The 24281-nt window shown below is 33.2% G+C and overlaps 6 protein-coding genes across 7 annotated transcripts; 1 reads left to right on the top strand and 5 right to left on the bottom strand.

Annotated features, from left to right (window-relative positions):
• Nucleotides 1–204: 204 nt before the first annotated feature.
• On the bottom strand, nt 205–1644 carry LOC122723647 (40S ribosomal protein S29-like). Its single transcript, XM_043956502.1, has 3 exons — nt 1465–1644; nt 810–909; nt 205–491 (listed from the first exon to the last, which is right to left on the bottom strand). Exons 1-3 carry the CDS (start codon nt 1524–1526, stop codon nt 483–485), a joined length of 171 nt encoding a protein of 56 aa, XP_043812437.1. The 5' UTR covers nt 1527–1644; the 3' UTR covers nt 205–482.
• Nucleotides 1645–3862: 2218 nt separating this feature from the next.
• LOC110614867 lies at nt 3863–5658 on the bottom strand. The gene is made up of 2 exons (XM_021756550.2): nt 5172–5658; nt 3863–4316 (listed from the first exon to the last, which is right to left on the bottom strand). Exons 1-2 carry the CDS (start codon nt 5251–5253, stop codon nt 4144–4146), a joined length of 255 nt encoding a protein of 84 aa, XP_021612242.1. The 5' UTR covers nt 5254–5658; the 3' UTR covers nt 3863–4143.
• A 2340-nt stretch (nt 5659–7998) lies between these two features.
• Nucleotides 7999–13311, top strand: LOC110615275 (casein kinase II subunit alpha-2). Of its 2 annotated transcripts, XM_021757075.2 has the most exons (10): nt 7999–8176; nt 8327–8456; nt 8558–8752; nt 9395–9552; nt 10168–10258; nt 10374–10439; nt 11634–11716; nt 12101–12164; nt 12295–12363; nt 13005–13311. In XM_021757075.2, exons 1-10 carry the CDS (start codon nt 8091–8093, stop codon nt 13062–13064), a joined length of 1002 nt encoding a protein of 333 aa, XP_021612767.1. In that variant the 5' UTR covers nt 7999–8090; the 3' UTR covers nt 13065–13311. The 2 variants fall into 2 exon arrangements, with proteins under 2 accessions (XP_021612767.1, XP_043812778.1); XM_043956843.1 differs by lacking the exon at nt 8558–8752.
• A 254-nt stretch (nt 13312–13565) lies between these two features.
• On the bottom strand, nt 13566–14468 carry LOC110615276 (uncharacterized protein At2g23090). Its single transcript, XM_021757076.2, has 3 exons — nt 14296–14468; nt 13955–13995; nt 13566–13851 (listed from the first exon to the last, which is right to left on the bottom strand). The coding sequence occupies exons 1-3, from the start codon at nt 14366–14368 to the stop codon at nt 13732–13734; spliced, it is 234 nt and encodes a 77-aa protein (XP_021612768.1). The 5' UTR covers nt 14369–14468; the 3' UTR covers nt 13566–13731.
• A 1809-nt stretch (nt 14469–16277) lies between these two features.
• Nucleotides 16278–17973, bottom strand: LOC110615860 ((S)-8-oxocitronellyl enol synthase CYC2). Its single transcript, XM_021758038.2, has 2 exons — nt 17706–17973; nt 16278–17627 (listed from the first exon to the last, which is right to left on the bottom strand). The coding sequence occupies exons 1-2, from the start codon at nt 17742–17744 to the stop codon at nt 16494–16496; spliced, it is 1173 nt and encodes a 390-aa protein (XP_021613730.1). The 5' UTR covers nt 17745–17973; the 3' UTR covers nt 16278–16493.
• A 3546-nt stretch (nt 17974–21519) lies between these two features.
• LOC110616310 lies at nt 21520–23729 on the bottom strand. The gene is made up of 2 exons (XM_021758697.2): nt 21859–23729; nt 21520–21768 (listed from the first exon to the last, which is right to left on the bottom strand). The coding sequence occupies exons 1-2, from the start codon at nt 23642–23644 to the stop codon at nt 21656–21658; spliced, it is 1899 nt and encodes a 632-aa protein (XP_021614389.1). The 5' UTR covers nt 23645–23729; the 3' UTR covers nt 21520–21655.
• Nucleotides 23730–24281: the final 552 nt, after the last annotated feature.

The following is a 24281-nucleotide window of genomic DNA, read 5'->3' as shown; positions in this document are numbered from 1 at the left end:
AATCGATTACTAAAGATAAAATAGTTTAGTTTCAATTTTTTTTTTAAATCCCACATATCATACTTTTAATCTACTTTCAAAAACTCCAGCTGAACTCCACTGGATAGGCATACAAAAAAAGAAGCATGAGATTACTTGTAGACACGATAACGCAAAGCAAAGGAACAACCCACCCATAAACTGCCACAGCCCAGCCCAACCGAATCACATCCAAATGGCTTTCTTTATAAGCATCCATTTTACTTAGAAGGAGCAGAAAACTAGTTGCTTTAAGAAAACAAAGACTACATCAAAAGCAATAATCCGAAGAAATTCTTGCTCAAATCCAAAGAACAAAGTTACCTTGTGTTTTGTTCAAATGTTAAACAACTAAAACTGTAATCATAACTTCTTAATCCAGCAATACATAACTGATGGGAATAACAGGAAAAGTTGCGCATCATACTTTAGGCAAAGCCATGTGCAACACATGCATCGAACATTCAGCGATACTGAAAACATAGAAAAAACAATGATAAGTTACTCAGCAGTAATATTTCCAAATATCAGGCCAGTTACTACATTTCAATATTTGGCCAGAATTATTCACCTCTGTGCAGCTTCTATAATTTGATACATATTTAGGCAAGCTTTTGATAAAGGAAAAGTGTGTCGAAAGGAGCAAAAAGGTTCAACTTAGCAAACTCTAATCAGGAAGTTGTGGTCTCTAGTTATTATCATGACCAATAAGACAACAAAAGAAAGCAAAAATAAACAGTGACACCAGGCAACATTAAGATTAAGATTAACAGAACATTTCAACATCTTACCTTGATGAATCCAATTTCCTTGGCATTGCTTCGGAAGCACTGCCTGCAGCACATCAGGCCATATTTCCTGATCAATCCATGAGGGTTTCCACACACCCGGCTGCAAAATAAAACAAAGGTCCCAAAACTAAAATTAGCATAGGAATAAAGAGAAATGAAAATACAAGATCTCATTACAATTGAGCATAAAACACACCTACTTTTACAAAGAATGAGCAATACATTGAGATCATCATACACAGTCAATAAATGGACAAAAAAAAAGACTAAACCAGTCATTTATAATCTCATTCACCCACCATACTTCAGGGTCAATCCAATTCCATATGTAAGTTATTTCACAATATTTTCCTGCAAACCCTAGATTCCAGTTATACCTAGCTTAACACATACAATTGTTCTTGCTTAAAGCCTTGTGAAGTCATTTTAATGCCAATAACACTGCGAAATTGATACCAAATAAGCTAAATCAGCTGAAGTAATTAAAAAATGAGCGCTCAAACCAAAACTCAATTCGCATAACCAGAGATCAAAATCTAAAACAGAAAATCCAAAATGCAGAACCAGCCAGAGGATTAAACACCAAATTATAACGATACCGGAAAAGAATCAAAGCGCCGGAAAAGATGTAAAGTTGGAACATCAGAATACATACCAAGTGCGAGAGCCTGGACCGTAGTTTTTAGGATGAGAGTTCCAGACATTTGAATGACCCATTATTGTCGATCGCTCGCTCCTGGCCGCCTCTCTAAGCTTCCAAATGTCAACAACCCTAACTCTGCCTTTACGAAGATGAGAAACGAGAATTTTGATGGTCGAAATTGAAGCGCGTGACCATTGTCCACGTACACAAAACGCACCGTCTTGACCGAAGAAAGTCCGTTTTGATAATATAGGAACCGGCACTACAACTGGTTCAGCCCACGTACCCAAACACAGCTTAATGCATGTCAGGCCCCAAACTTTATGGGCTTTGTTGATACTGCGGTTAGAAAAATAATTTCCAAAATATTATTAATTAAAAGTATTACAAAATAAATTTGTAAAAAAAAATATTACAAACAAAATTTTCTAAAAACTTGCCTTATAAGACTGCAAGATGCAACAAACACCGGTTTTCTAATAGAACCATTAATTTTAATAACTTTAAAATTTATTTTTTTTTATTTTTCTTAAAACCATACATTTGTTATAATTTGTTTACTTTATTTATTTTTAATATTTTTCAAGAAAAATAACTTTATTATGTCTTTTATCTTTTTTATTTAAATAAAATAATAATAAAGAAAAAAATCTTCACATTTTTTTCATTTATCTTTTAAATGGAAATTTTAATTTTAAAATTATTATATTTCAATAATAATAAATATCTTGAACACGTTAGTAATGCAACCCTTATCATTTTTATAATTAGAATTTTAAATTTTGAATTAAAATAGGGAAGTATTTATTTTTTGCAGATTGGCTTGAAAAGAAAAGTGAGATGTACAAAAGAAAAATAAAAGAATATTTCTTCCTTAAAAAAATAAAAGGAGAGCAAAGAAAGTTATAATGAAAAATCACAAAGAACCTCAAGCTTTACATTTTCTTATAATGAAATCCTAAACTTTTATTCTTTAATAATTATACACTGCTGCTAGGGTATAATTAATTCGGTAATTATATTTTTAGGTATAATTGTTAAGAATTGAAAATAGGATATAATTATTAAAATTGATGAAATTTTGAATCTTTTTATACTATTATCCCTTTAATTATTTAAGTATATTTCTTTTTCAATTTTTTTATTTAACGTGTGTATTATTTTATTCAAAATTTTTTTTAAAAGTATGCATGGGATGAAGAATTTGGGAAAATATAGATTTAAAACATGTTTATGCCATGTAATTGGCTTGATCCATAATATATCGGTGTAGATAAATATTTTCTAGTTTTATTACTCGGTAAACATGATCCGATAATAATAATAATGGATTATCTAAAAACTAAGTAACTAATCCCATCAATTATTAACAAAAAGAATGAGAATTAAAGCACAGAAATTTCTTGTTAGCCCGTAACTGTTACCACCAGCCAGTCCGCAGACCCCAATCCATTGTGTTGAATGTTGATGTTATCACATGGCAAACTTTATTGTTAGGAGACAACGAACATCAGCAACATAGTATGAGATTCTGCATAAATCTCAATTGTTAAATTTGTTTTTATGCAAGTTTGAGCTTATATTAGATGCATCTTAAAAAATTGAATATCGTTTCTTTGAATTGACGGCAACAATTTTTTTTTAAAAAAAGGTTAATTGTACATGGATGAAAATTAGATGTAGACCTTCCATGGAAACCTTATAATTTCAGCAACTAATGATCCTAACTATTGCTTGTAGATAGAATAACTATCATCAGCAACCTCATTATGGTCTGACAATGAAAGAAAAAGAGATCCTGCCATAGAGCTTTTCCATTGCATCATCAGATTCAAAATCAAACTTAATTGGCAACAGTACAGATGATATTCTTCTACTAGGAAGCTCATGTCCACAGTTCATAATCAAGAATTTTATAAATATTCAATTTAATTGATTTTTTTTAATCATTCTCTTGTTTGAAATGAGAGAATTCAATTTTTTTTAATTCGAAAATTTTTCATTTTAAAAGAAGTTAAAAACTTGTATGAATGATTTTGTAAGAGTTCATTTGAATCCTTTTATTGGAAAATGAATCATACCAAACAAAAGTGCTCATTGCTTGTCACTATGTATTGCACTTTGCAATCAATTTGAGCATGCTCAAAAGCAGATAGGTTTTGAAGAGATAAAAGAAAGGAACTTGCAGAAAGAGAGGGAAAGTAAATGAAGAAGATGATGAAGAAAAGAACCTTCAGTTCTTTTAAGTTTTCTGCACATGCCCCCAGAATTCATGTGTGCTGTATTTGTGATTCCCTTTAATGTGATCAGTTCAACTTAAAAGTTGCAGAATGCTAGAAAGGGAAATTAAAAGATTAGAATAAAACACAAATTTACAGATCTACCACAAAAAAGCGCAGAAACGAACTGATTTAGAACACATGAAATAGCATCAATGCACTACTGCAAAATGCATAAATCACATATGCCACAAAATCTTTAGTTTTTCTATTGGAGATAAAGTGACAAGGATGGATCATATCCATCAAAATGGGGAGGCAGATGATATATACAAATGGTCGACAGAAAAGTAAACAAGACTATCACACATGATATGGAGGCTCCCCTTTCTTTTATCAACCCACATTCATATCTCACTCATTTCAAATGCATCCGCTAACTAGTTTCTGAGAAATCTCACAATTTAAATGATCAACAGCTGTGGCAAAAATATGGAGTCCAGCTAAAGCAATCCCAAAAGCATCTCTTCTTGTTCTTGCCTGAAAGTTTAGCATTTTCAGTTTCATTTCTTCTTAGCATCTCCCACATAACACGAACATCCTCATATTCACAAGCCCTTACATCATGATGTAGTTTCAATAGCCCTGTCATTTCCCCACCCAGAATCATTAGATAAGGTCCATGCAAAAATGTGAAAAGGAAAAGCAGGTGAATCAAACATATGCTATAAATCAACTTCCTAAATCATCATAAGCAGAGCATACTTGTCATGTAAGGAACTATATAATTCTCCAACAACAAACCATGTGTTTGTGTCATGTTTTGCACATTTCATCAACTGGAATCCTTCTCCCAATCCCAGATCAATTTTACAAAATTGCAAAAGATCAACACATGGCTCCATTGATCTAAGTACAAAAACCTTTAATTTGAAAACAAATTTAAGGATGGAAAGGACAACAAGAATAGGCCAAAAATTGAACATTTTCTGTAATGCACCACAGTTTGTTACTATTTCTATGGCAAATTCAAGTGGGGCTGCGAAGAACAATGTGATAGTAGCAACCTCACCACTCCCATCTGCCAGTGTCAAAAAATTCCCAGAGAAAGGAGAAAGTTTCATCACAGAATTGCTAACAGTTCGTCTATGGAGAAGCTGTTGATCATTTTACATTACAACACTGTATCATTTGGAACTAAATCAAAAGCGAACTGAATTTGAATTCAGCTCGATCTATTCATTTAAAGTACTACATCAGATTCCCAGAACCACCAGAAAATGAACTAATTCCCCCAATCCCCTGATCCTCAAAAGAGAAGAACATTTTGAATTTGAATTTAGAAGGCAAATATAAAACAAATGGCTAAATAAGATCTTAAACTTGTAGCAATTCAAACGAAGATCTAACAAATGAAAACATTTCTATCATTGCACACAATAAACCATCAAAACGATCAACTGATTTCACGAATGGGCTATAAAACGGGCAGAAAGATACCTCGTTTGCGAATCCCAATTCGCAAAGCGACGCCTTTGAAAACTCTCCGCACAGGATGCGCAACCTTGTCCCACCGCTCCATCTTCCACTACAGGGTGGTTCTCTCTCCGGCAAAAGGAGAAAAGAAGGGAGAAATCAAAGGGATATTACTGCACCAATAAACCCAAACAATCTATAAATCTTTCATTTGAGTGTGTGAGTATCGATCTTCCTAAGACAAAGAAACTTCGAATTCGAATATGGAAAATCGAATATATAAATAAAGTGACGAGCTTGCCTACGCCTCTCTCCTTCTCTTCCCTCCTCTCGAAACTCAAGTGACTGAATTTTTCGCTTGATGTACGTATCTCGCAGGCGTCATTGCATCATCCAATGTAGCCACGTGTCAGTTGAACCGTGTCCGGATCCGATGCTCAGGTCGCTCTGGTAGTGACGTGTTCCGGCGAAGAAGATGTGGAGGACCACGTGGAGAAAACTGATAGGAGGTCACTTTTGGGATTGTATGGGCGTATGAAGATATTATGCTGCGTGGACCTCGCTTGCTCCCTAACGTTTTTAAAAGGGCCCCACGCGTTAATGGTTAAAGGTCAAAGATCGTTATTCGTTAGATCTCACTCTCATGAAGACGCGTGCGGTTGTGGAGATGGGCTAAACTATAGTCGCATGGTGGAAACGTGCCGTGGAGAAGGAGAGGGTAATTTTTATATGTATATTTTAATCTCTGTTTCATTTTCCTTACTCAATTTTAATTTATTGTAAAAAAATTATTTAAATTTTATTTTATAAGAATTTATTTTTACATTATTCTTATTTCTTCTTTATTTTTTATTTTTATATAATATATTTATTATTTAATTTAATTATTTTAATTTAAATTTAAAATAAAAAAAACATTCTCATCATGAAAATAAGAGTTTGAAATTTTGTAATTAACTATATTTAAAAGGATTAATTATTAACATGTTATTTTAATTTGATATAAACGAAAAATTTTTCGTTTTAATATTTAATTCAAGATTATAAATTTTTCAAAATAAAATTTTACCACTAATTTGAAGAAAGAAAATGTTACACTTGCAACATGAATTATAAATATATGTATTATTAAACTCTTTTTATTATACACTATGAAAAATATTTTATATTTGTATTTTTAAAGAAAATTTAAAATTTTCATCAATAGTAAATCTTTATTAATTAGAGAAAAATAAATTAAAATTTTAAAATTTATTTTTATTTATCTTCACTTTGCATTGATCAATTTAATCAAATTTAAAATAGTAATAAAATAAATAACAAGAAATATAAAATAGTAACTAAATTATTGATAAATTTATTAAATTAGAATTTTACTTAAGAAAAAGTAATTTTATTTATAATTAATTTTTAATTACTTTGAACATGAAGTAAAAAGAAAGAAATTAAAAAATATGAGATAGAATATTTAAAATGACTATTTTTATTTTTAGTAATTTAAAATTTTATTATAGTAAGTCAGGGTAAATTTTTTTGAAGTAAAATTAAAATTAAAAATTTTATTTGAAATAAATTAAAATTGAAGGATGGAAATGAAATATATCTTAAAATTGAAATCACAAATAGAGATTACCCAAAAGAGAGTCGTGCGTTACTGATAATTCAGCGATCACCGAGCGTGAAATGTGGCAGTTCGAGGCAGGTGGGTCGGGGAAATTATGTCACCAACGGACAAGCGGCAAGCGAGGAAGTTAAAATTGAAAAATCTACGTTATGAGGAAGGGCCCACCAAGCTCAGTGGTGGACAATTGGAGTCCTACACGTAGTCAATTGTTTTATTGACAGGGACTACAAAAGTTGAGCATGCCTTTTCAGTGAAGTGTGACTGTGAACCACAAATATTTGTCAAAAATCAGTCAAAACTAATAAAATATCCATCACCCAAAAATATCTAGCGCAATTACTATTAAGGTAAATTATTATATTTTTTATTTTAACAAAATTAATTATTTAATTTTATATTTTATCCAAATTTAATTCTAAATCTGATTTATTAAAAATCACAATATCAAAAGGTTTACTTTGAATTTCACTTTTAGTTAGAATCTTATAGAATTGAAATCAAATATCTCTAATAATTTAAAAAAATAAATTAAATTTTATATATTTTCTTAATATATCTTTATTTCATATTTTTCTATTATTAAATTATTTGTATAACTAATAATTTTTTAATTACATTGAATATGAACATGTTAAGAAATTAATAAATTTTAATATTAAAAAAAACTTTCGAGGCAGATGAAAATAAATAGACCAAAATCCGAATGGAAAACACAAAACCGAAATTGCAAGGAAGAGAACATGATGGACGGTTTAGTGGACTAGCCCAATTCTAGTCTAAAATGAACTTTAGGCTCTTGTAGAGAGTTGGTTTTGTGGGACTTGGGCCTTGAAAGGGTTAATTATTTATTTTGTGAAATGCTTTTATTAAGTATATTTTAAAATTGTTTTGGAATTTTAATTATTTTAATCTTTTCTTCTTTTGGATAGGTGTATGCTTTAATCACACTTATGCTTTAAATTACTCGTAGTTTATTAATTTCTCATTAGGAATAATTTAATAATTTTTTTGAAAAAGGTTACACATAATATATAGAAATATTAAATTATATTAACTTAGAGATGAAAATTAATTCATGAATGTAAATTTTTTTTTGGAAAATACGGTGATATGTTGACTTTTCAAAACGAAGATATTTATAAAAATGTTTTAAAATAATACAGGGATTATATGGTAATTGCTCACCAATTTAAGAATCACGATTCTAGATTTCAAGCAGGTTTCTTTTATAGAAGCTTCACCCTCCTTAATATTTTTCTCGTGTTGTACATTTGATCGAATCCTTATCGCGAAGCCAGAACTAAAGACGCACCAAAGCCATGTCCGTAGCTCGAGTTTACTCCGACGTCAACGTTCACCGTCCTAGAGATTACTGGGATTACGAGTCTCTCGTCGTTCAATGGGGGTAAGCAACTCTAATTCTTCCTCTTCTTTGGTTTCACGTTGCGGCAAGAAGTAGAAATTAGGGTTTTAATTTTTACATTTACAATACTCAATTTGTGCCGATTTCTATATCTAGTAGCAGTGACGCTACTTAACGTGCACATTGTTCCAGTGATCAAGATGACTATGAGGTGGTTCGAAAGGTTGGTAGGGGAAAATACAGTGAAGTCTTTGAAGGTATTTGTGTAAATAACAGTGAGAGATGTATAATTAAGATCCTCAAGCCTGTCAAGAAAAAGAAGGTCAATTTCTCCGAATCATTATGTTTTTGGTGTGAATGTGAAATAATACATATGTACCAATTGTTTGTGTATTGAATAATTGTGTGTTGGAGTTAGTACAGATAAAGAGGGAGATAAAAATACTACAGAATCTTTGTGGAGGTCCCAATATTGTGAAATTGCTTGATGTTGTCAGAGATCAGCACTCAAAAACTCCCAGCTTGATTTTTGAATATGTGAACAGTACAGATTTTAAAGTTTTGTACCCAACATTGACCGATTATGACATTCGCTATTATATATATGAGCTTCTCAAGGTAATTTCATATCCTTACTGTAACATGCTGGCTCCCTGGTCCCCTATCCTCCTCTTTGTATTCCCTGTTCTGAACTTGGAAATATATGTTGTACTTAATGATGGTAGAAGATCCCATTTTGATTTAAGCAAAATGCAATTCTAAATGATGAGGAATAATTGCTGGGAAAGCCTAAATGATGCAGAATAATTGCTGGGTAAAGCTCTGCCTGATTGGGTGGTATGAGAAAATTGGCAGATTTGTTTATCATAATGGATGGATGGTATTCTGATTATGAACAGCCTTATTATACCTAACAAGAATAGAAATTCAGTTTGCTTGTGGGACCATGAGTTGGTGGTTGCTAATTGTTGCCTGGTAATATGGCAGGTCAGTACTTCTTCATGAAGGGGCATATGCAAAAATAGCTCCATGGCCATAATTTTCTAATCAACTATGCCAAGTTTGGGTCTGTAGTAAACCTGTCACCACTATACAAAATAACACAATTCTCTCCTGGCTGTTGTTTGTGTGTCACCATATTGTAGCGTCCAATGTTAACATTCACGGCTGACTACTGTTTGAAGAAAGGGCATGATTTTTTGGGTGTATGAAAATTATCTGTTATATACTCATTTAATCCATTGCTTTCTGTAATTTTAGGCACTAGATTACTGCCATTCGCAAGGCATAATGCATAGAGATGTGAAACCTCACAATGTAATGATTGATCATGAGTTGCGAAAACTACGCCTTATTGACTGGGGACTTGCAGAATTCTACCATCCTGGCAAAGAATATAATGTCAGAGTAGCTTCAAGGTATTCATGAATTTTTGAAGCCCCTATAAGCTAATGCATGCCAAAATTTTCTTGACTGGTCTTTAATAACAAGGTTCAGGAGATGCGTGGAACCTGATGTAAAGTTGCCCTTGCTGTGACCTGGGCTCAACGCCCTATCATTTTCTTATAGATCTTTGACCTTTTTCCTGTTCAATTACAACAGAGATTCCAAAGATAAAAAATATGCATAAAATGTCCACTTTGATGTTGGTAGATATGAGTTGTAATTACTATACTTTGATTTTTTAAACGAGTCTCCACCCACCTGCTGCTTGAACAAATGCTCTGTCCTGGCACTAGTCTGTTTGGTACTTTGGTTGTTTTTTAATCCTTGCTTTTACTTAGGTATCTTACAAAGTGAAATATAACACGGGGATTAATGTAATTTCAAATTTTGCATTCCAGTGCTATTTGTATTTATTTATTATTTATTATTTTTTGTGAAAAGAAACTCACAAATCTCGTCAGGCAATAGTTTGCTAAAGCAAGGTTGCTAATTTTGCTTGCCAGTTGATTTGAACTTTTCACCAGAGTCATAGATGGTTTAGCATTCTTTTTGCTGAAATGAAACAAATTTGTCTATTGGTGTTTTAGGTACTTTAAGGGACCTGAACTCCTTGTTGATTTACAAGACTATGATTATTCTTTAGACATGTGGAGTCTTGGCTGTATGTTTGCTGGAATGGTGAGCATTGTACTGTGTATTTCTTTCACTATATTTAAGTTTATGTTAGTGCATTTGTCTATATGATATGGTGTTTATTTACAATGACAATGTTGAAAAATTCTTTTAATTGCAGATTTTTCGGAAGGAGCCATTTTTTTATGGTCGTGACAATCAAGACCAGCTTGTCAAAATTGCCAAGGTAATTTTAAATTGGTTTTTGGCATCTTGCAGTTATATGTGATAATTAGCACTTTTGGTGTTAATATGTTGTAGCTATGTAAATAATTGTGTTTTTAGAGTTCCACTGGTGGTATCCAACAGAATATAAAGCTTCCCAAGTTTTTATGAGATTGCATTAAAAGTAACACTGGATCTTAAGTGAGCTTATGCGGAATTCAAGTGCAGGACCCTGATATTCTTGCCCTTACATTAATCCCAGTCCTAGATTGTTGCTAAATTCATTTACATGATTTTATTAGTGCAGTTTTACTTTCAATTTTGATGCATGTTTGTTGGGCTTGAAGCTTGGAAAGTTTGGAATTCAATTATGGGTTTTTTATTTTTAATTTTCATGGGCAATATTTTTTTGATGAATATAGATCGGTAGATTGACATTGTTGAATCACTTGCTACCAAATCAAATGAAATGGAAGCGTCGGATTAAAATATACAGCCTTAACAACCTTAGTTGGCTCCGTGTGATTCTTAGCCCTAGTTATTAGAGATGCAAGGTGCACAAAGAGGCAATTGCCAAATGGTTATAGGGCTTAGGTATAGGCGTAGGTGCAAATTCTTGAATGAGATGAAGCACAATTAAGTACATTTAAATTTAAATCAAATAATTGTAGATATAATGCTATTTAAACAAACTTACCAATCTTATTCTACAAAACATTAATAAGCAGATGTCAAGCTTCTCTCCTATTTTTGTGTTCCTTTTCTGTTGGATAAAGCTGACTGTGATAGGAGGAAGAAACATCTACTCATTATGATCCTCAGGATATGATTTGGTGGGGACATGAAGTCATTAAATTAAGTTCAAAAATATTGAGGACATGCCTGGTACGTAGTTGAGGTTGGTTGACCTTGCGCTGTATCCAAGGAATGCACTACTTATGCCTTTAGAGGAGCTGAGGCTTGTGCTTGGTGCTCCTTGCACCTTAGGTGTATCTTTAATAACAGTGTTCTTAGCTTATCATTGACAGCAGTTCATTAGTCTAATCTTCAATATTTCAACAACTGACATGAAGCAGAAATGGTGGAGTGAAAATAATTATATTTGTCAACCAATTAAAATGTCATGCTGCTGTTGGAAACAATAAGCATTATTAATTTGACGAAAATAGAAACTGGTCATACGACATGTAGTCTTATTTTGTGCATTTTCCTTCAGGTTCTTGGTACAGATGAGCTAAATGCTTATCTGAACAAGTATCACTTAGAGCTGGATCGTCATCTTGAAGCTCTTGTTGGCAGGTATGTCTTACGTATTACTTTTCTTATTTTTAATGGTAAAGCAAGAAAGGTTGATGTGAGCCTTTTCCATTTCTACCATGATGGGCAGAAATGGGGTTAGGATGAGCAGTAGGCTTCATATCATTGAGGAAAAAGAGAGAAGGGGGGGGGGGGGAGAAAAAAAAAGGAGAGGAAATGGAACTATGCCAGGATAACCATTTAATACCAGAAAGATTTTCAGGGGCCCCAAAAAAAATAAATTGCAAGGGTAATAGCCTTTTCCTTGCATCGTCCCTTTGTTACTTTAACTAAAAAGGCCTTTGTGTTCATTACTAATACATCTCAGTCAATTCTACTGCTTGAGGTTCACTTTTGGTATCCTAAATCATTTAAATTGTTCTGCAGGCATAGCAGGAAACCCTGGTCAAGATTTATCAATGCTGATAATCGCCATTTGGTTTCTCCAGAGGTCAGATGAAATCCGTTAAAAAATTTTGGCCAAAGTCCAAGTGAACTTTAAATGCTTAACTGAGTTGATTATGATCTGACTTGATCTGCGTCTTGATCTTGGTTATTTTGGTTTCATTTTTGATAAGCAGGCTATTGATTTTCTTGATAAGCTTCTTCGTTATGATCATCAGGACAGACTTACAGCTAGAGAAGCTATGGTATTTTTGTTTTTCGTTATGAGCTTTTTATTAGGTCCTTTTGGTCATTAGATGTATTTCAATTCATCTGTAGGCTCTCTGGATTTAGTTGATGCCTTTTTTGGCATATGATTGCGTCCATAAGTTTCACTTATGGCATAAAATTTGGGGTTTTTGCCTTTTCAAGTTAAAAAAAAAAAGAGAGAAATTCTCAAACTCTGGTCCGGGAAAGATTTTTTTTCCCCGGACCAGGGTGAAATGTGACTCTATCGCACTTTAGAAGTGTGGTAGAGTCGCATTAATTTTATCTGGACCAAGGTTTGAGAATTTCTATTTTTCCCGGGTCAGGGTTTGAGAATTTCTATTTTTTTCATAACTTGAAAAGGCAAAAAGCCCTAAAATTTGGAAGATTAATGCTCATGTTGCTGCAAACTTGTGCCTTAAGTTATATTGTGTTCATTAAGTGGAACTGGCCTATTCTATCAGGAGTTTGCAGTTTTGTCTGAAACTTCCCTAATAATTTGCAGTATTCTGCAGTCTGGGACCTAAACTCTTTCCTGGATTGAGTCCATGAGCAGTTTTCTTTCAAGCTATTATGCTGAAAATTCTTGGTGTTGACTTGTATATAATTTTTAACTTTTTAATTTTTATGTTTTTTTCAGAATCATCCCTACTTCTTTCAAGTCAGAAGTGCAGAGAATAGCAGAATGCGGACACAATAAGCATTGACGACAGGGGACCAGACATGTATTTCATTTTAGGTAGCTGATCACTTTTATTTGGGTATTGTTCCAACTCTACACTTTTCCCAATTGTTGTAAATTGAACTATAAAGCTCCATTTGCTTTTCCTGTATTGTTTGTAAACGGGAACCATTGCCATTTTCGAGCGGATGTATCATTGTATTGTATTGTATTGAAAACTATGTTCAATTACTGAATAGATGCAGATTTGCAGTATTCGTCTTTATATATTCTTCCACTGTCTCCCTTCCGTGCTTTTTTCACCACCGTGTTGGTCCAACAAAGTTGTATGATTTTACGCGACAAACCTTGGAGCTGAACTTAAGAGTTTTCTTTTGCATTTATTCTTTGTTTAATTGATTAGTTCGTCGCCCTCTCAGCCTTGGATGAATCGAGTTGATTCATTAATTGATTTTCTGGTAATCAGTTTGGGTTTGAATCCTAGAATTAAGGCAAAGCCCGATCACATAGACAAGCGGGTGAATAGAAGCAATTCAGGCATGGGAATAATATAAACAGATTTCACATACATGACGGTAAATGCCCAAGAGCCGAGCAGAGTTTGATCGATTTCTCTAAACTGAAGTCACCAAGAGATAATAAGAACCCATCTCTGAAAATTGTTATTATTTCCAGAGTCATTACTTCATTGCTTGAGGTGTGGAAAACAAGCATATAAGTTGGATTTTGGGTGTTTAGCTTCGGCGTGCTCCTTGCACTTCACCTCTGATGTAGTGCAAATGAATGTCTGCATGCAAACCTTACACTGCAACAACATCATCAGAAACCAACAATCACAAACCAAAACCAAAACCAAGAGTAGATAAAGTTTTATGTGGGGGAAACGGGAGCAAATCCAAGAAGGTTACCTGGATTGTCATGGCTTTCTTGTTTGATTCAAGCTGACTCCCTGCACACAGATCGGACCTTACTAGAGTGAAAACATGACTACTACCATATAGATCTCGAGTAAAAAGAAGCTTGAACAAAGGCTTAAGAGAATTTCAACCAATCAAAGAAGAAAATACTGTCTCCTGTTAAGAGAGAACTTTCAGAAGAAAAATCTCCTCATTCAGCTATTCACTTCACATGATTTCATTCTTTTTACAATCTCTAAGGGAACAACAGAGAAAGATATCCTCTCTTTCTCTCTCCTTCAATGTTTACATATGTATACATTGGGGCTTGCTATGTAAAGGGATTAGCTTACCTTTAGCAGCTTTTTGCTTCTCCATGTTCCTCTCTCGAGCCATCTTTGACTTCTGTCCATTGCCTCCTCCCATTTTCTTCTTCTTCTTCTCCTTCTTCTTCTTCCCTCTTTCTTTGAGTGAAATAAGATGAGGAGAGGTGGGAATGTCCTCTACGGCAAATTCTGAGAAGTAATTGTCAAGAATTATATTATATATAGTAGAGAAAGTGGGGGACAGGGGAGACGAGGATCACTAAATGCTTGCTTATTTTTTTATTATTTTAAATTATGGGGAGATATGGATTAAGCTCATAGAGAAGGAAATGGAGCGACGTAGTTGGTCCTTTCTCTTTACAAAAACGGCACCTTTCTCGTTTCTGTTCATTGTACCAACTGCCAAGTAGCCAGTATAATCACTGCGCTGCGGAGTTGCGTAGAAGCTTCTGTTGGGGAGTGTAGTGTTCACATGATTAGATAAGGACATGCTCTTTGATATCAAGTTTCTCCCTCTCCTGGACTGCTTAATTACGGATCAAAGCATTGAAACACAGCTGCAGCTCCCCTAAAGTGGGCCTCTTTCTCTCAAATACTGCTTTTCCCCCACATACATTGGAATTCGTTGCTAGTAAAATATTTTAGCCACAAAATACTGTAGCTTCTTTTCTTTTTTTTTTTTTTTTTTTTTTTTTTTCTAATAACTATATGCTTCTAATGTTTTTTTTTTTTTTTTTGAAGTCAATATGCTTCCAATGTTTAAAACTTTATTAAAAGTACACTACGAAAAAATTGGTTTAAAAATTTCAAAATCAATATACATATGTAGTACTATTGTACTAAGTGGCCTTGGCAAAATAGTAATTAAAACACATTAATTTATCATTAATAACTTTTAATGAATAAATAAAATTTCACTAATAATTTTTAGCGATGAAATTACATTTAACACATTAAATTTATATATAATTTAATTCAATGCTGTTATAATTAATATAAAATATAAATTTAATGTTATCTTAATAGTAACTTTAATTTATATATAAGATTTTTTTATAAAAAATATATTTTAATTACCTGTATTTTTACTTTTTTACATTTTACGAGCTAAAATAACTTTTATTTGAGAAAAAAATATTTAAATAAAAATAAATTATTTGGCTTAATGAGTTTAGATATTAATTATTAGTATAATTTTTATAATTATTTAACGAAAATATAATATAGTGTCACTCATGTGCTTAACATGCGCGCCATGCCTCTTTCTCTCTCCTCTCTTGTTCATGAGAGATGTTTGTGCCGCTAGAGGTGACGAGGAGCATCGACTTCTTCCTTAGCGACGGGTGAGGTGGCTGGCTGGAGCAAAATAATGAGAAGGGAATGGGGAGAATGGGTTCGGGGAGAGAAAGTGTTTGAGGGGGAGGAGGGCTACTAATAAAAAGGAAAGATCCTTCCCATGTCAAAGTTAGATAATGTCAAGAACCACTGAATAGAGTAGACGCTTCAAAGCTATTGGAATGATGAATCTGCACAACAGGTTTAACTAGAAAATCAAGAATTAAATCAACTTACATAAGCGTAATCATAATCAGCTTAATTGATCCATAAAATTGAATGATCTAATCTGCTGGAAATATTTACCAAGTGTGCAGGTCAGTACATAAATAGTGTTAAAAACAAAACAAGAAAGTCAAAAGAAAGTGTGAAGGGAGTTGGCAGAAATAACAACAGAAGCTATCAACTTGATGCTTACCACAGTTTGAGAGTTCAACAACAGATTTTGATAAGAAACGTGCAGTTTCAGCTTAAGCTTAAATGACCCAAAAGACTTCTTTACTTGATGAGCCGGTTCAAATGTTGTCAAGAAAACATCCAATGTTTCTAGGCCTACTTTTTTCTCTCACTCTTCTTTGTTTCAGTGACATATTTGATTTTCTTCAACATGGAGCACTATGAAAATGTTAAAAATCACTAAGAATTTTTATATTTAGAAGTTAAGGGATGAAAAATTGAACTCAAGAGAAAAAATTCATAAGATTTATTTCCTTTTTCCAGGAGCAAAGGTCATTGCAGCAGCAGCAAACAAGAAAACCAGACCTAAAAAATGCTCTTGAATTTATTTTCTTTAGACATCACACAACAAACAGAACACAAACATTATACTGGTACATTATTTTCCCTCTGTACTTTAACTTTGGACAACAACCAATTCAAATTCCACAGCATCAAGGCACAATCTTATAAGCCTTCATTTTATCTATCCAAGAAATGAAGGAATTCTTGGAATTTCTGAACCCCAAAAACCCATGCTCCTTACTCTTATTCATGCTTGATATCACAGATTCACCACCCAATATCAGATCGGCAAACCACCACACACCCACTTCTTCCAACTTGGTCGGCTGCAGCTGATGCTCCTTCACTATCTCTTCCCACACTGGACCCTTATCCTTCATCATCTCCACCAAACTCAATCTCTTTTCTCCTTCCTCAAACCCATATCTCTCTATCCCAAACTCCTCTGCCAAAAATTTCCAGAAATGCTTCCACTTGAATACATCTCCATTGTGGCAATTAAAGGCTTCATTTCTTGCATAGGGATCCACTGAGGCCCAAATTTGTTGCTCCGCTATCAGATCAGCATCTGAGGCAATGGAGTAACAATTCCAGGCTTGTTTTGTCCCGGGGAACAGCAGAGGCGAGCCTTCGTGTTTGCATATAGCGGCGTAAACACAAAGTGTACCAATGATATTCATCAAGCTGTATGGAGAAAACCCGAAAATCTGATCCGGTCTGTGAACGGACCAAGCCAATCCCTCCTTCTTCGCTACCTCTTCGAACAAGATATCCTCTAAGGTGTAGTAAAAATTGGGCGCATTCAATCTGGGCAGATCTTCCGTGAACGGCGGATCATGCGGCTGGATCTTGCCAAACAACTCGAATGGACCCACGTAATGTTTACCTCCTGTTTGAAGGCAGATGTGGCGGAGATTAGGGGCGTTTGGGATGACAGCCTTAAGGACGTTCCGGAGCATCAGACCGTTAATCTCGCAATTCTCGGCCTCCGAGGATCGGTTAGTCCAGGTGACATAGAAGATGTGAGTGACATCAGTGAGCTGAGACAACTTGGATTGGGTTTCAGCCTCATCGGAGAGGTCACACTGGACATACTCCACAGGATGATCGGCGTTCCAACTGGGCCGTGGACGGCGGGCAACACCGTAGACTTTCCATGAACCACCGGGGGTGTCAGACAGAGGGAGAATTTCAGCTAAGCTGTTGCCAACGATTCCCGTGACGCCTAACACAAGCCCTACACTCTGGAAGCTTCGCGGAGCATCATCTTCTTCAAATTTCTTCTGCGAACAGAGTGAATAAAATAAAATTGAGAGATCGTAAAATTAAGAGACGATGATACGAGATAGGCTTGTTCTTACCTTGGCGGCGCCAATAGCACCGGCCCACCACCAGCTCATCTCGGTGAGGAGATTATCGTCGTCGGAGAAGGGTTGGAATTTGATCCAGTAGGCGGTGGTGTTTATCAATGCCTAACCGTCGGTCTTGGATCGAAAAAATGGATAAAATCGTGTGGATGGAAATTAAATGATGCTATTTATAAGAAGGTTTAAAGAATAAAATAAATTAAAATAAAAGAAAAAGGTGACATGAGCCATGACTGTATTTTGTGGATACCGTCCGCAGATTAGCTTGAGAACTTCATTTTCTCCCGTGTTTATTTAACGAAAGCGACTAATCATTGATTGGTTATATTAGTAAAAAACTAATTTTCTTTTTATAGTTAATAATTTTTATTACACAAACAATAATTTTTCAAATAAAAAAATTTAGATTTCAAATTTTTTATTTTTATAAAAATTTGTTTTAATTACAATGGAAAATTATATGTACACAATTTTAAATATCATGCTGCATATGAAATTATAATTTAAAATTTATAGATTAAATACAAAATCAACTAAAGTTTTTTTAATTAATAAATCATTAAATTATTTATTTATTTTTTTTAAATTTTTGACAATTTTTGCGATATATATTCAATAATTACTGTAAATGACAATCCTAAAGCGACATCACCTAGGCGCCTGAGTTATATGGCTTGGACCGGACGGTGTGGCATACCGGCATTTAAGTACGTGGACTCGCAACTTCCGTTTACCGTTCAACATCTTACTTTCTCACCATATTTACGCAAAGCTCTTCTCTCTCTATTGTTTAGGAAGAGAGAACTCTCATTTCTCTTTTAGTTTCTTTCGGATCATTGAACTGGCTGTCTCTAAACTTCTGTTTAATAATGTTAATTGTTTTAATACTATTATTATTTTACTAGCAGATAATTATTTTGATAATAGTTAATTAAATATTTATAAATAATTTTCATAATTCATTTATTAATTATTAAAAATTAATATTTTGATCAAATTAAAAATTAATATTAATTTTAAAATAATTATCGAACGATATTTTTTATTCTACCTTTCATGACAACAAGAGCCCTCCTTTTAATTTGGAGGGTAAATTTCACCCTCCCAACTTAAACACTTTATTTGGACGGAGTGAAGGAAGAATAAATGTGAAGAATATATATGTGAAGAATTATTCCAAACTAAAGCTTTATAATTTTATGATAAATACATTTATATTTTTCCTATGTAAATAAAAAATAATATGTATTTATTATTTTAAAAATAATATTAACCATTTAGAAAAATATAAATGTATATACATTTATTTCCACACAAGGTTACTACTATTGAGACAGGTGCTAGATTTTGGAAGCAGCTCTTTTGCGTAACAGTGGGATGTAGGCTGCTGTGAATCTAAAACACCTTTTGCTAGTCCTGACCCTTGAAAGGTTTTTGATTTTGATTGTAAGCTTTTCTCTTCAATCCCTTTGAAAAGCTCAGAGTAAGAGTAGTTTGTTTATGTTTCAGGCTTCTTTTAGCTTGATTAATATTCTGAATGTGTTATTTGTATATTATTTTTCTAAAAGCTAACCTTGTTTAATAGATATCTATTGTGATAATTAATTTCAAATAATAAAGAGTATGAAAAAATTTAATACTACATTCACGAGTATTTATCTTTCATTATTTTTTAATAAAATATTAATTATAAGCTTAAATTATTTACCAATCAACCCAATTAATATTAACCATGAAATGCAATATGCTTGGCTTTTTAATCTTTTAACGAATTATTATCTTGAGAAGAAGGGAGGAAAAAAAAACGTATAAGAGCGTTATAGCGTCCATATACATTTCCTAATTTTATAGAAGAATAAAACAAAATATCTTGTGTTTTTCCTCGATCATTACGTTGTCTTAATATTAACCGTTGGATGCACGTATTAATTCCAAGCTGAAAAGTAGATCTACGGCCAACTGTCTTTGAGGGAAACCCAATTATTAGATGACATTGATGGCTTATGATTATAAATGATTTTATTCCATATATTATAGGAACTGACAACTGAGTTCGCTCATGTATTAAATTGAAAAATATTTTATTATTTTTTTAAATATAAATTAATTATATATATATATAAATAATATTGATGTTATAAGATCTAGAAAAAATAGGATTTCACAAAGGGTTTGTAAGCTTGGTTCCTCTCCTTTTATTCTTTTTCTTAGCCTGTCAATGACGTGTAATGGTTTCACTGTCATTGGGCCACCTGTCTCTGTCATACGGATACGGTCGTACGAAGACATCAAATATTTGCTCCATGCGTAACGGCCATTTAATTCTCTCTTTTAGCACGTGGGTTAATCGAGCAGTTCGGAACTGGGCCAGTGATCCTCATTTTGCTAAGCTTTCAGGCCGGGCTTGGAAAGAGAAGGTTGGGTCCTGAGAAAAGCCCGATCTCAAGAATGAATGGGCTAGATCTTCTCACTTGTAGGATTCCGCAGGTCCTGGACCGGTCTTGTTACTGTAGGTTCGGCCTCTTACTAGGGTAGTGAAACCTAGCGGTTATCAAATATTAATTCATATTTAATTATAAAAAGTAAAGAAATTTTTTTTAGAAAAAAACATATTTTAGATGCTGTCAATCAAAAAAATTTAGAAAAAAAATTATTTTTTTATTTTAATATTATTATGTAGTTAAATTATGTAAAAAATAATTTTAAATTAATTTTAAATATTTTCTAACTATAAAAAAATTCTCTCTCTTAACAATTCTACAATAATTACTGAAAAAAGGCACAAGTGTTTTTAATGGGAATTTTTCTTTTCATGGGCTAAGTAAAGCCCAGTACATAAGCAACTAGACCTTGCCTAATCCATTGAATCTCCTTCCTTAATTAGATCTAGGGATATACAAATAATTGATTCAAAAGAAAAAAAAAATCAAATCTAAAATTAGCTAAATTCATACTTATGTGTTCTAGTTTTATTTGTAATTAATTTATTAAATTCTTAAATAAAAATTATAATCTATTAAGATATTTAAAATAAAAATTATAAAAATTAAATATAAATTAAGCATATTATTAATAATTCATTAAAAAGAATCAGTTGAATCAATTGTTTATTTAAATTAAATTTCACAAAATTTTTTATAAAATGTTGCACATTAAAAGTTAGTTAGATTTATTTTAATAATTATTTATAAATATATTAAATTATAATATAGCGTGTGTTATATTCTTTTTAAAAATAATTATAAATTCTATATATCAATTCAATTATGATTAGTTTTATTTATTTAAAATTTGATTGAAAATATAAAATTAAAAAGTAATTACGTAATCATTTGGATATTTTTAATTAAGCTAAAATTGGAAAATAAAAGAAAAAAAGTAGGAGACAGCAAAACAAGATTTGTCAATAGTTGCATGCCGGTGTTGATCTGCCTAACCATGATTTATCTTTGAAATTTTGCACAAAGACAAATCAATCTTTTAACTTTACACCAATGCCTAACCATATGAATCCATATTAATGTCTATTAGCTAGTATTGAAAAAAAAATTAATAATAATTTGAGCATTAATAAAAACCTCAAATCTACACTAGACTTTTTCTTAAAAAAGAAAAAAAAAACAAAATGAATTTGAATTTTAAATTAATTAAATGTAAAAACTAGACTCATGATGGGATTTTTTTTTAATTAAAATTTAAATTTCCATTATTTTGTAAATATAAATATCTTTAATTATGTTTCTTCTAACATTTAAAGCCTTTAAGTGATGAGGTAGTTTATGTTGATAGAAAATTTTCGAAATTAGTAAATATTCCATGAGATATTCCCTAATTTCATTCTCCATTTCTATTGTAAAATCAACATCATGGTCCAAATCCCAACTTATATAACCACTAAACAAAAAGAGGCAAAAGCCAAAAGTACACCCACCACTCTTCATGCCCTACGTTGATCGGACCACAATCGCCTGATTTTTACCCCTTCTCGGCCGCCTGCCCAACTTCCTTTTGCTCTCTTCTTTTCCCCCAAGCGGCTCTTCCATTATGGTTGACAGGCCTGAAAAGCTCCAAGCAACAGAAACAATAACATTTAAATTTGAAATTAACATTGCAAAAAGAAGAAATTCAAACTTTAACGTTCACTTACCAGAGATGAAGCACTTTTTCTCCATCATAATTTTCATTATTTCCTCATATTTCTGCAAGACATATTCGCCGTCCGATTCTTGTACTGCTTCATTTCTTGATGCCTTTGACTTGGCACTCGCAAATAGCCAAGTGGCTTCCGTCTGTTTGCTGATCATGCGTGCAGCATAATATGGGATTTTCACACGTTTGCCTGTTTCTGTTTTGATGCAGCCATTGATGAACATTATACAGTCCATCAAGCTCTCCTTAGCCAACCCTTTCATGTCATAAGCTTGTGATCTTCTCCAAAGGCTTTTGCTATGAGAGTTTGCTGGGTTTGACAGGCAAAGAGCTCGAGTTGAGTCGCTTATGGCTGCATCTGGGTCTCTTAGCAGCAAGTGACACTGAGCTCTATTACTATGAAGAACCATTCTTTCATTTCTTAATCTCAGTGGGCATATGTCTAATGCTTCAGTGTACTTAACTAAAGCTTCTTCTATGTCTCCTAAACAGAACATTTGGTTTCCTTGTTGCTTTATTAAACCCACCAAAACCCTCATTTTCTCGGCCTTTTCTTCTGACAGCATTATTTTCTCTAGTTTTCTCTTCTCTACTTTCAAATCCCATATTTCTTGCAACACATCTAGAGCTTTTTTGTTCTTTATCTTCGATTTGCTTTTTTTGTAGTCTAAGAGGAGTGCTCTTGTGATTGCTTCACCAACATTTGACCTAATACCAAGGCTTTTAAGTTCAACCAAATCCGCAAGAAACAAGGTGGCGATTTCTATGATTTTATACCTGGTATCTTGATCTTTGAGAAGTAATAGAAGACAATCGATACCCATGTACTGCCAATCATCTGAAGATCTCGAGAGATTGCAGATATTGTTTATAACTTCTTTAGATTCAGCAATGCTTTTTCTTCCATTTTTACTGTAGCACAATATTCTAATGAGTCCTATTCCTGCAGGTGATGAATGATTCACCAATCGACCCCACATTCCACACAAATCTTTTAAAAATTCTTGTCTGCAAATGAGATCTAAACACCTCTCCTTGCAAGCAAAGCAATTTAAAAGATAGAGAGACCAACATTGAAGTTGGCTAGCCCATTCCTCTGCCTTCCTGTTCTCCATGTCCAGCCCTCCAACGCCTCTTGTAAGCAAGTTACTATGATACTTCAACCTCTTCGCTGTATCCTTCAGCCCAACAAATTTATCAAACACCACATCAATGCAAGTTGAAGCTATCTCTGTGGCTAATTTCACTACCTCTCGTTCGTGCACTGCTACTGCTGCAAAGGTTCTTTCATAACTTGCCAGGTGACCAAGTGCTCTAACAGCAACTCTTTGCTCAACCCAACTAATCTTTCCTCGTAAAAGCTCCATTAATGGTGGTATAACACCTGATTCAACAGCTCTCACTGCAAACTCAACCTTGTTCATAGTGTAAGAGCCGATTACATGAGCTGCATAATAAGGGACATATATGTTTTCATCCCCAAGAAGCCAGCTTCTATCATTAACACCTTTCTGGATCAACCTTGCCATGCAATTGAAGATGCCGAGAGATGGAAACTCTGGATCATCTGGCTGTGTCATAGCAATGTTCCATAAACTGCTAAGCACCAGAACGTGTTCTTGGCTGTCTTTGATGGGCATTTCCTTGAAACAACTTGCTATTCCAGCTCGCCTGAGCGACAAGTTTTGCTCTTTCATGGCGCAAAAGAAGCAACTAGGATTTGTGCAACTCTGCTCAGTAGTGGTACTGGTAGAGTTTAACTTCTCCTTCTTCAGAGAACCCATGGCGTAGTCTTTAGTAGGCTTAGGGTTAACAAGATGAAATGCGAACTAAAGTGGGTGACCCAAGTGGTGGAATGGCACCGATCTAGCGGCATATTTTAATCTACAAGTCCATTATTTTATACAAGCATTTACCATATTTGAATGTCTGCCTTTTTCTTGGAGAATTGTTTAGACTCCATATCCATAGTTTCTGACAGAGATTGTACTTCATTACATCTGTTTACGAGCTTCTTTTTGTATATATATATATACACTTTCAATACATCTGTTTACGAGCTTTTTCTTTTTAATTTTGAATCAGGTCTGTAACAAGCTTAATGATCGAAGAAGTATGTACACAGAAAGTAGTTGCCTAAGCTCAATTTATACATACATCAGATTGAAATGCTAATAAGCATTTCATTCTCTAATCTAAATTAAATATTTATTATTAAATTAAATCTTTGAGTATTTTTATTTATAATTTTTTAATATATATATATAAAAAAAATATATTAAAAACGGATTTTTAAAACTTTAACTAACTTTCAACACACTGTATGGACAGAAGTTAAATTATAGAATTACATTAGTTTTGAAAAAAATTTTGGAGGATTGCTATATATGCTCTCCAGGTGCTTCCCATATCATGAAATAA

This window comes from Manihot esculenta, chromosome 5 (assembly GCF_001659605.2).
Source record: "Manihot esculenta cultivar AM560-2 chromosome 5, M.esculenta_v8, whole genome shotgun sequence".
NCBI lineage: Eukaryota > Viridiplantae > Streptophyta > Magnoliopsida > Malpighiales > Euphorbiaceae > Manihot > Manihot esculenta.
The sequence above is the reverse complement of the archived record's forward strand: the minus strand, read 5'-3'. Positions and strand labels throughout refer to the sequence as shown.

Coding starts and splice junctions, on each gene's coding strand:
- LOC110615860 (XM_021758038.2), bottom strand. CDS start 17,744: ATGAGCTGGTGGTGGGCCGGTGCTATTGGCGCCGCCAAG. Junction 17,628..17,705: donor GTGCTATTGGCGCCGCCAAG/GTAAGAACAAGC, acceptor CTCTGTTCGCAG/AAGAAATTTGAAGAAGATGA.
- LOC122723647 (XM_043956502.1), bottom strand. CDS start 1,526: ATGGGTCATTCAAATGTCTGGAACTCTCATCCTAAAAACTACGGTCCA. Junction 910..1,464: donor GGTCCAGGCTCTCGCACTTG/GTATGTATTCTG, acceptor TTTATTTTGCAG/CCGGGTGTGTGGAAACCCTC.
- LOC110615275 (XM_021757075.2), top strand. CDS start 8,091: ATGTCCGTAGCTCGAGTTTACTCCGACGTCAACGTTCACCGTCCTAGA. Junction 8,457..8,557: donor AGCCTGTCAAGAAAAAGAAG/GTCAATTTCTCC, acceptor GAGTTAGTACAG/ATAAAGAGGGAGATAAAAAT. Junction 12,165..12,294: donor GCCATTTGGTTTCTCCAGAG/GTCAGATGAAAT, acceptor TTTGATAAGCAG/GCTATTGATTTTCTTGATAA.
- LOC110614867 (XM_021756550.2), bottom strand. CDS start 5,253: ATGGAGCGGTGGGACAAGGTTGCGCATCCTGTGCGGAGAGTTTTCAAA. Junction 4,317..5,171: donor AATTGGGATTCGCAAACGAG/GTATCTTTCTGC, acceptor GGGAAATGACAG/GGCTATTGAAACTACATCAT.
- LOC110616310 (XM_021758697.2), bottom strand. CDS start 23,644: ATGGGTTCTCTGAAGAAGGAGAAGTTAAACTCTACCAGTACCACTACT. Junction 21,769..21,858: donor GAAAAAGTGCTTCATCTCTG/GTAAGTGAACGT, acceptor GGAGCTTTTCAG/GCCTGTCAACCATAATGGAA.
- LOC110615276 (XM_021757076.2), bottom strand. CDS start 14,368: ATGGGAGGAGGCAATGGACAGAAGTCAAAGATGGCTCGAGAGAGGAAC. Junction 13,996..14,295: donor GAAGCAAAAAGCTGCTAAAG/GTAAGCTAATCC, acceptor ATCTGTGTGCAG/GGAGTCAGCTTGAATCAAAC. Junction 13,852..13,954: donor AGAAAGCCATGACAATCCAG/GTAACCTTCTTG, acceptor ATGTTGTTGCAG/TGTAAGGTTTGCATGCAGAC.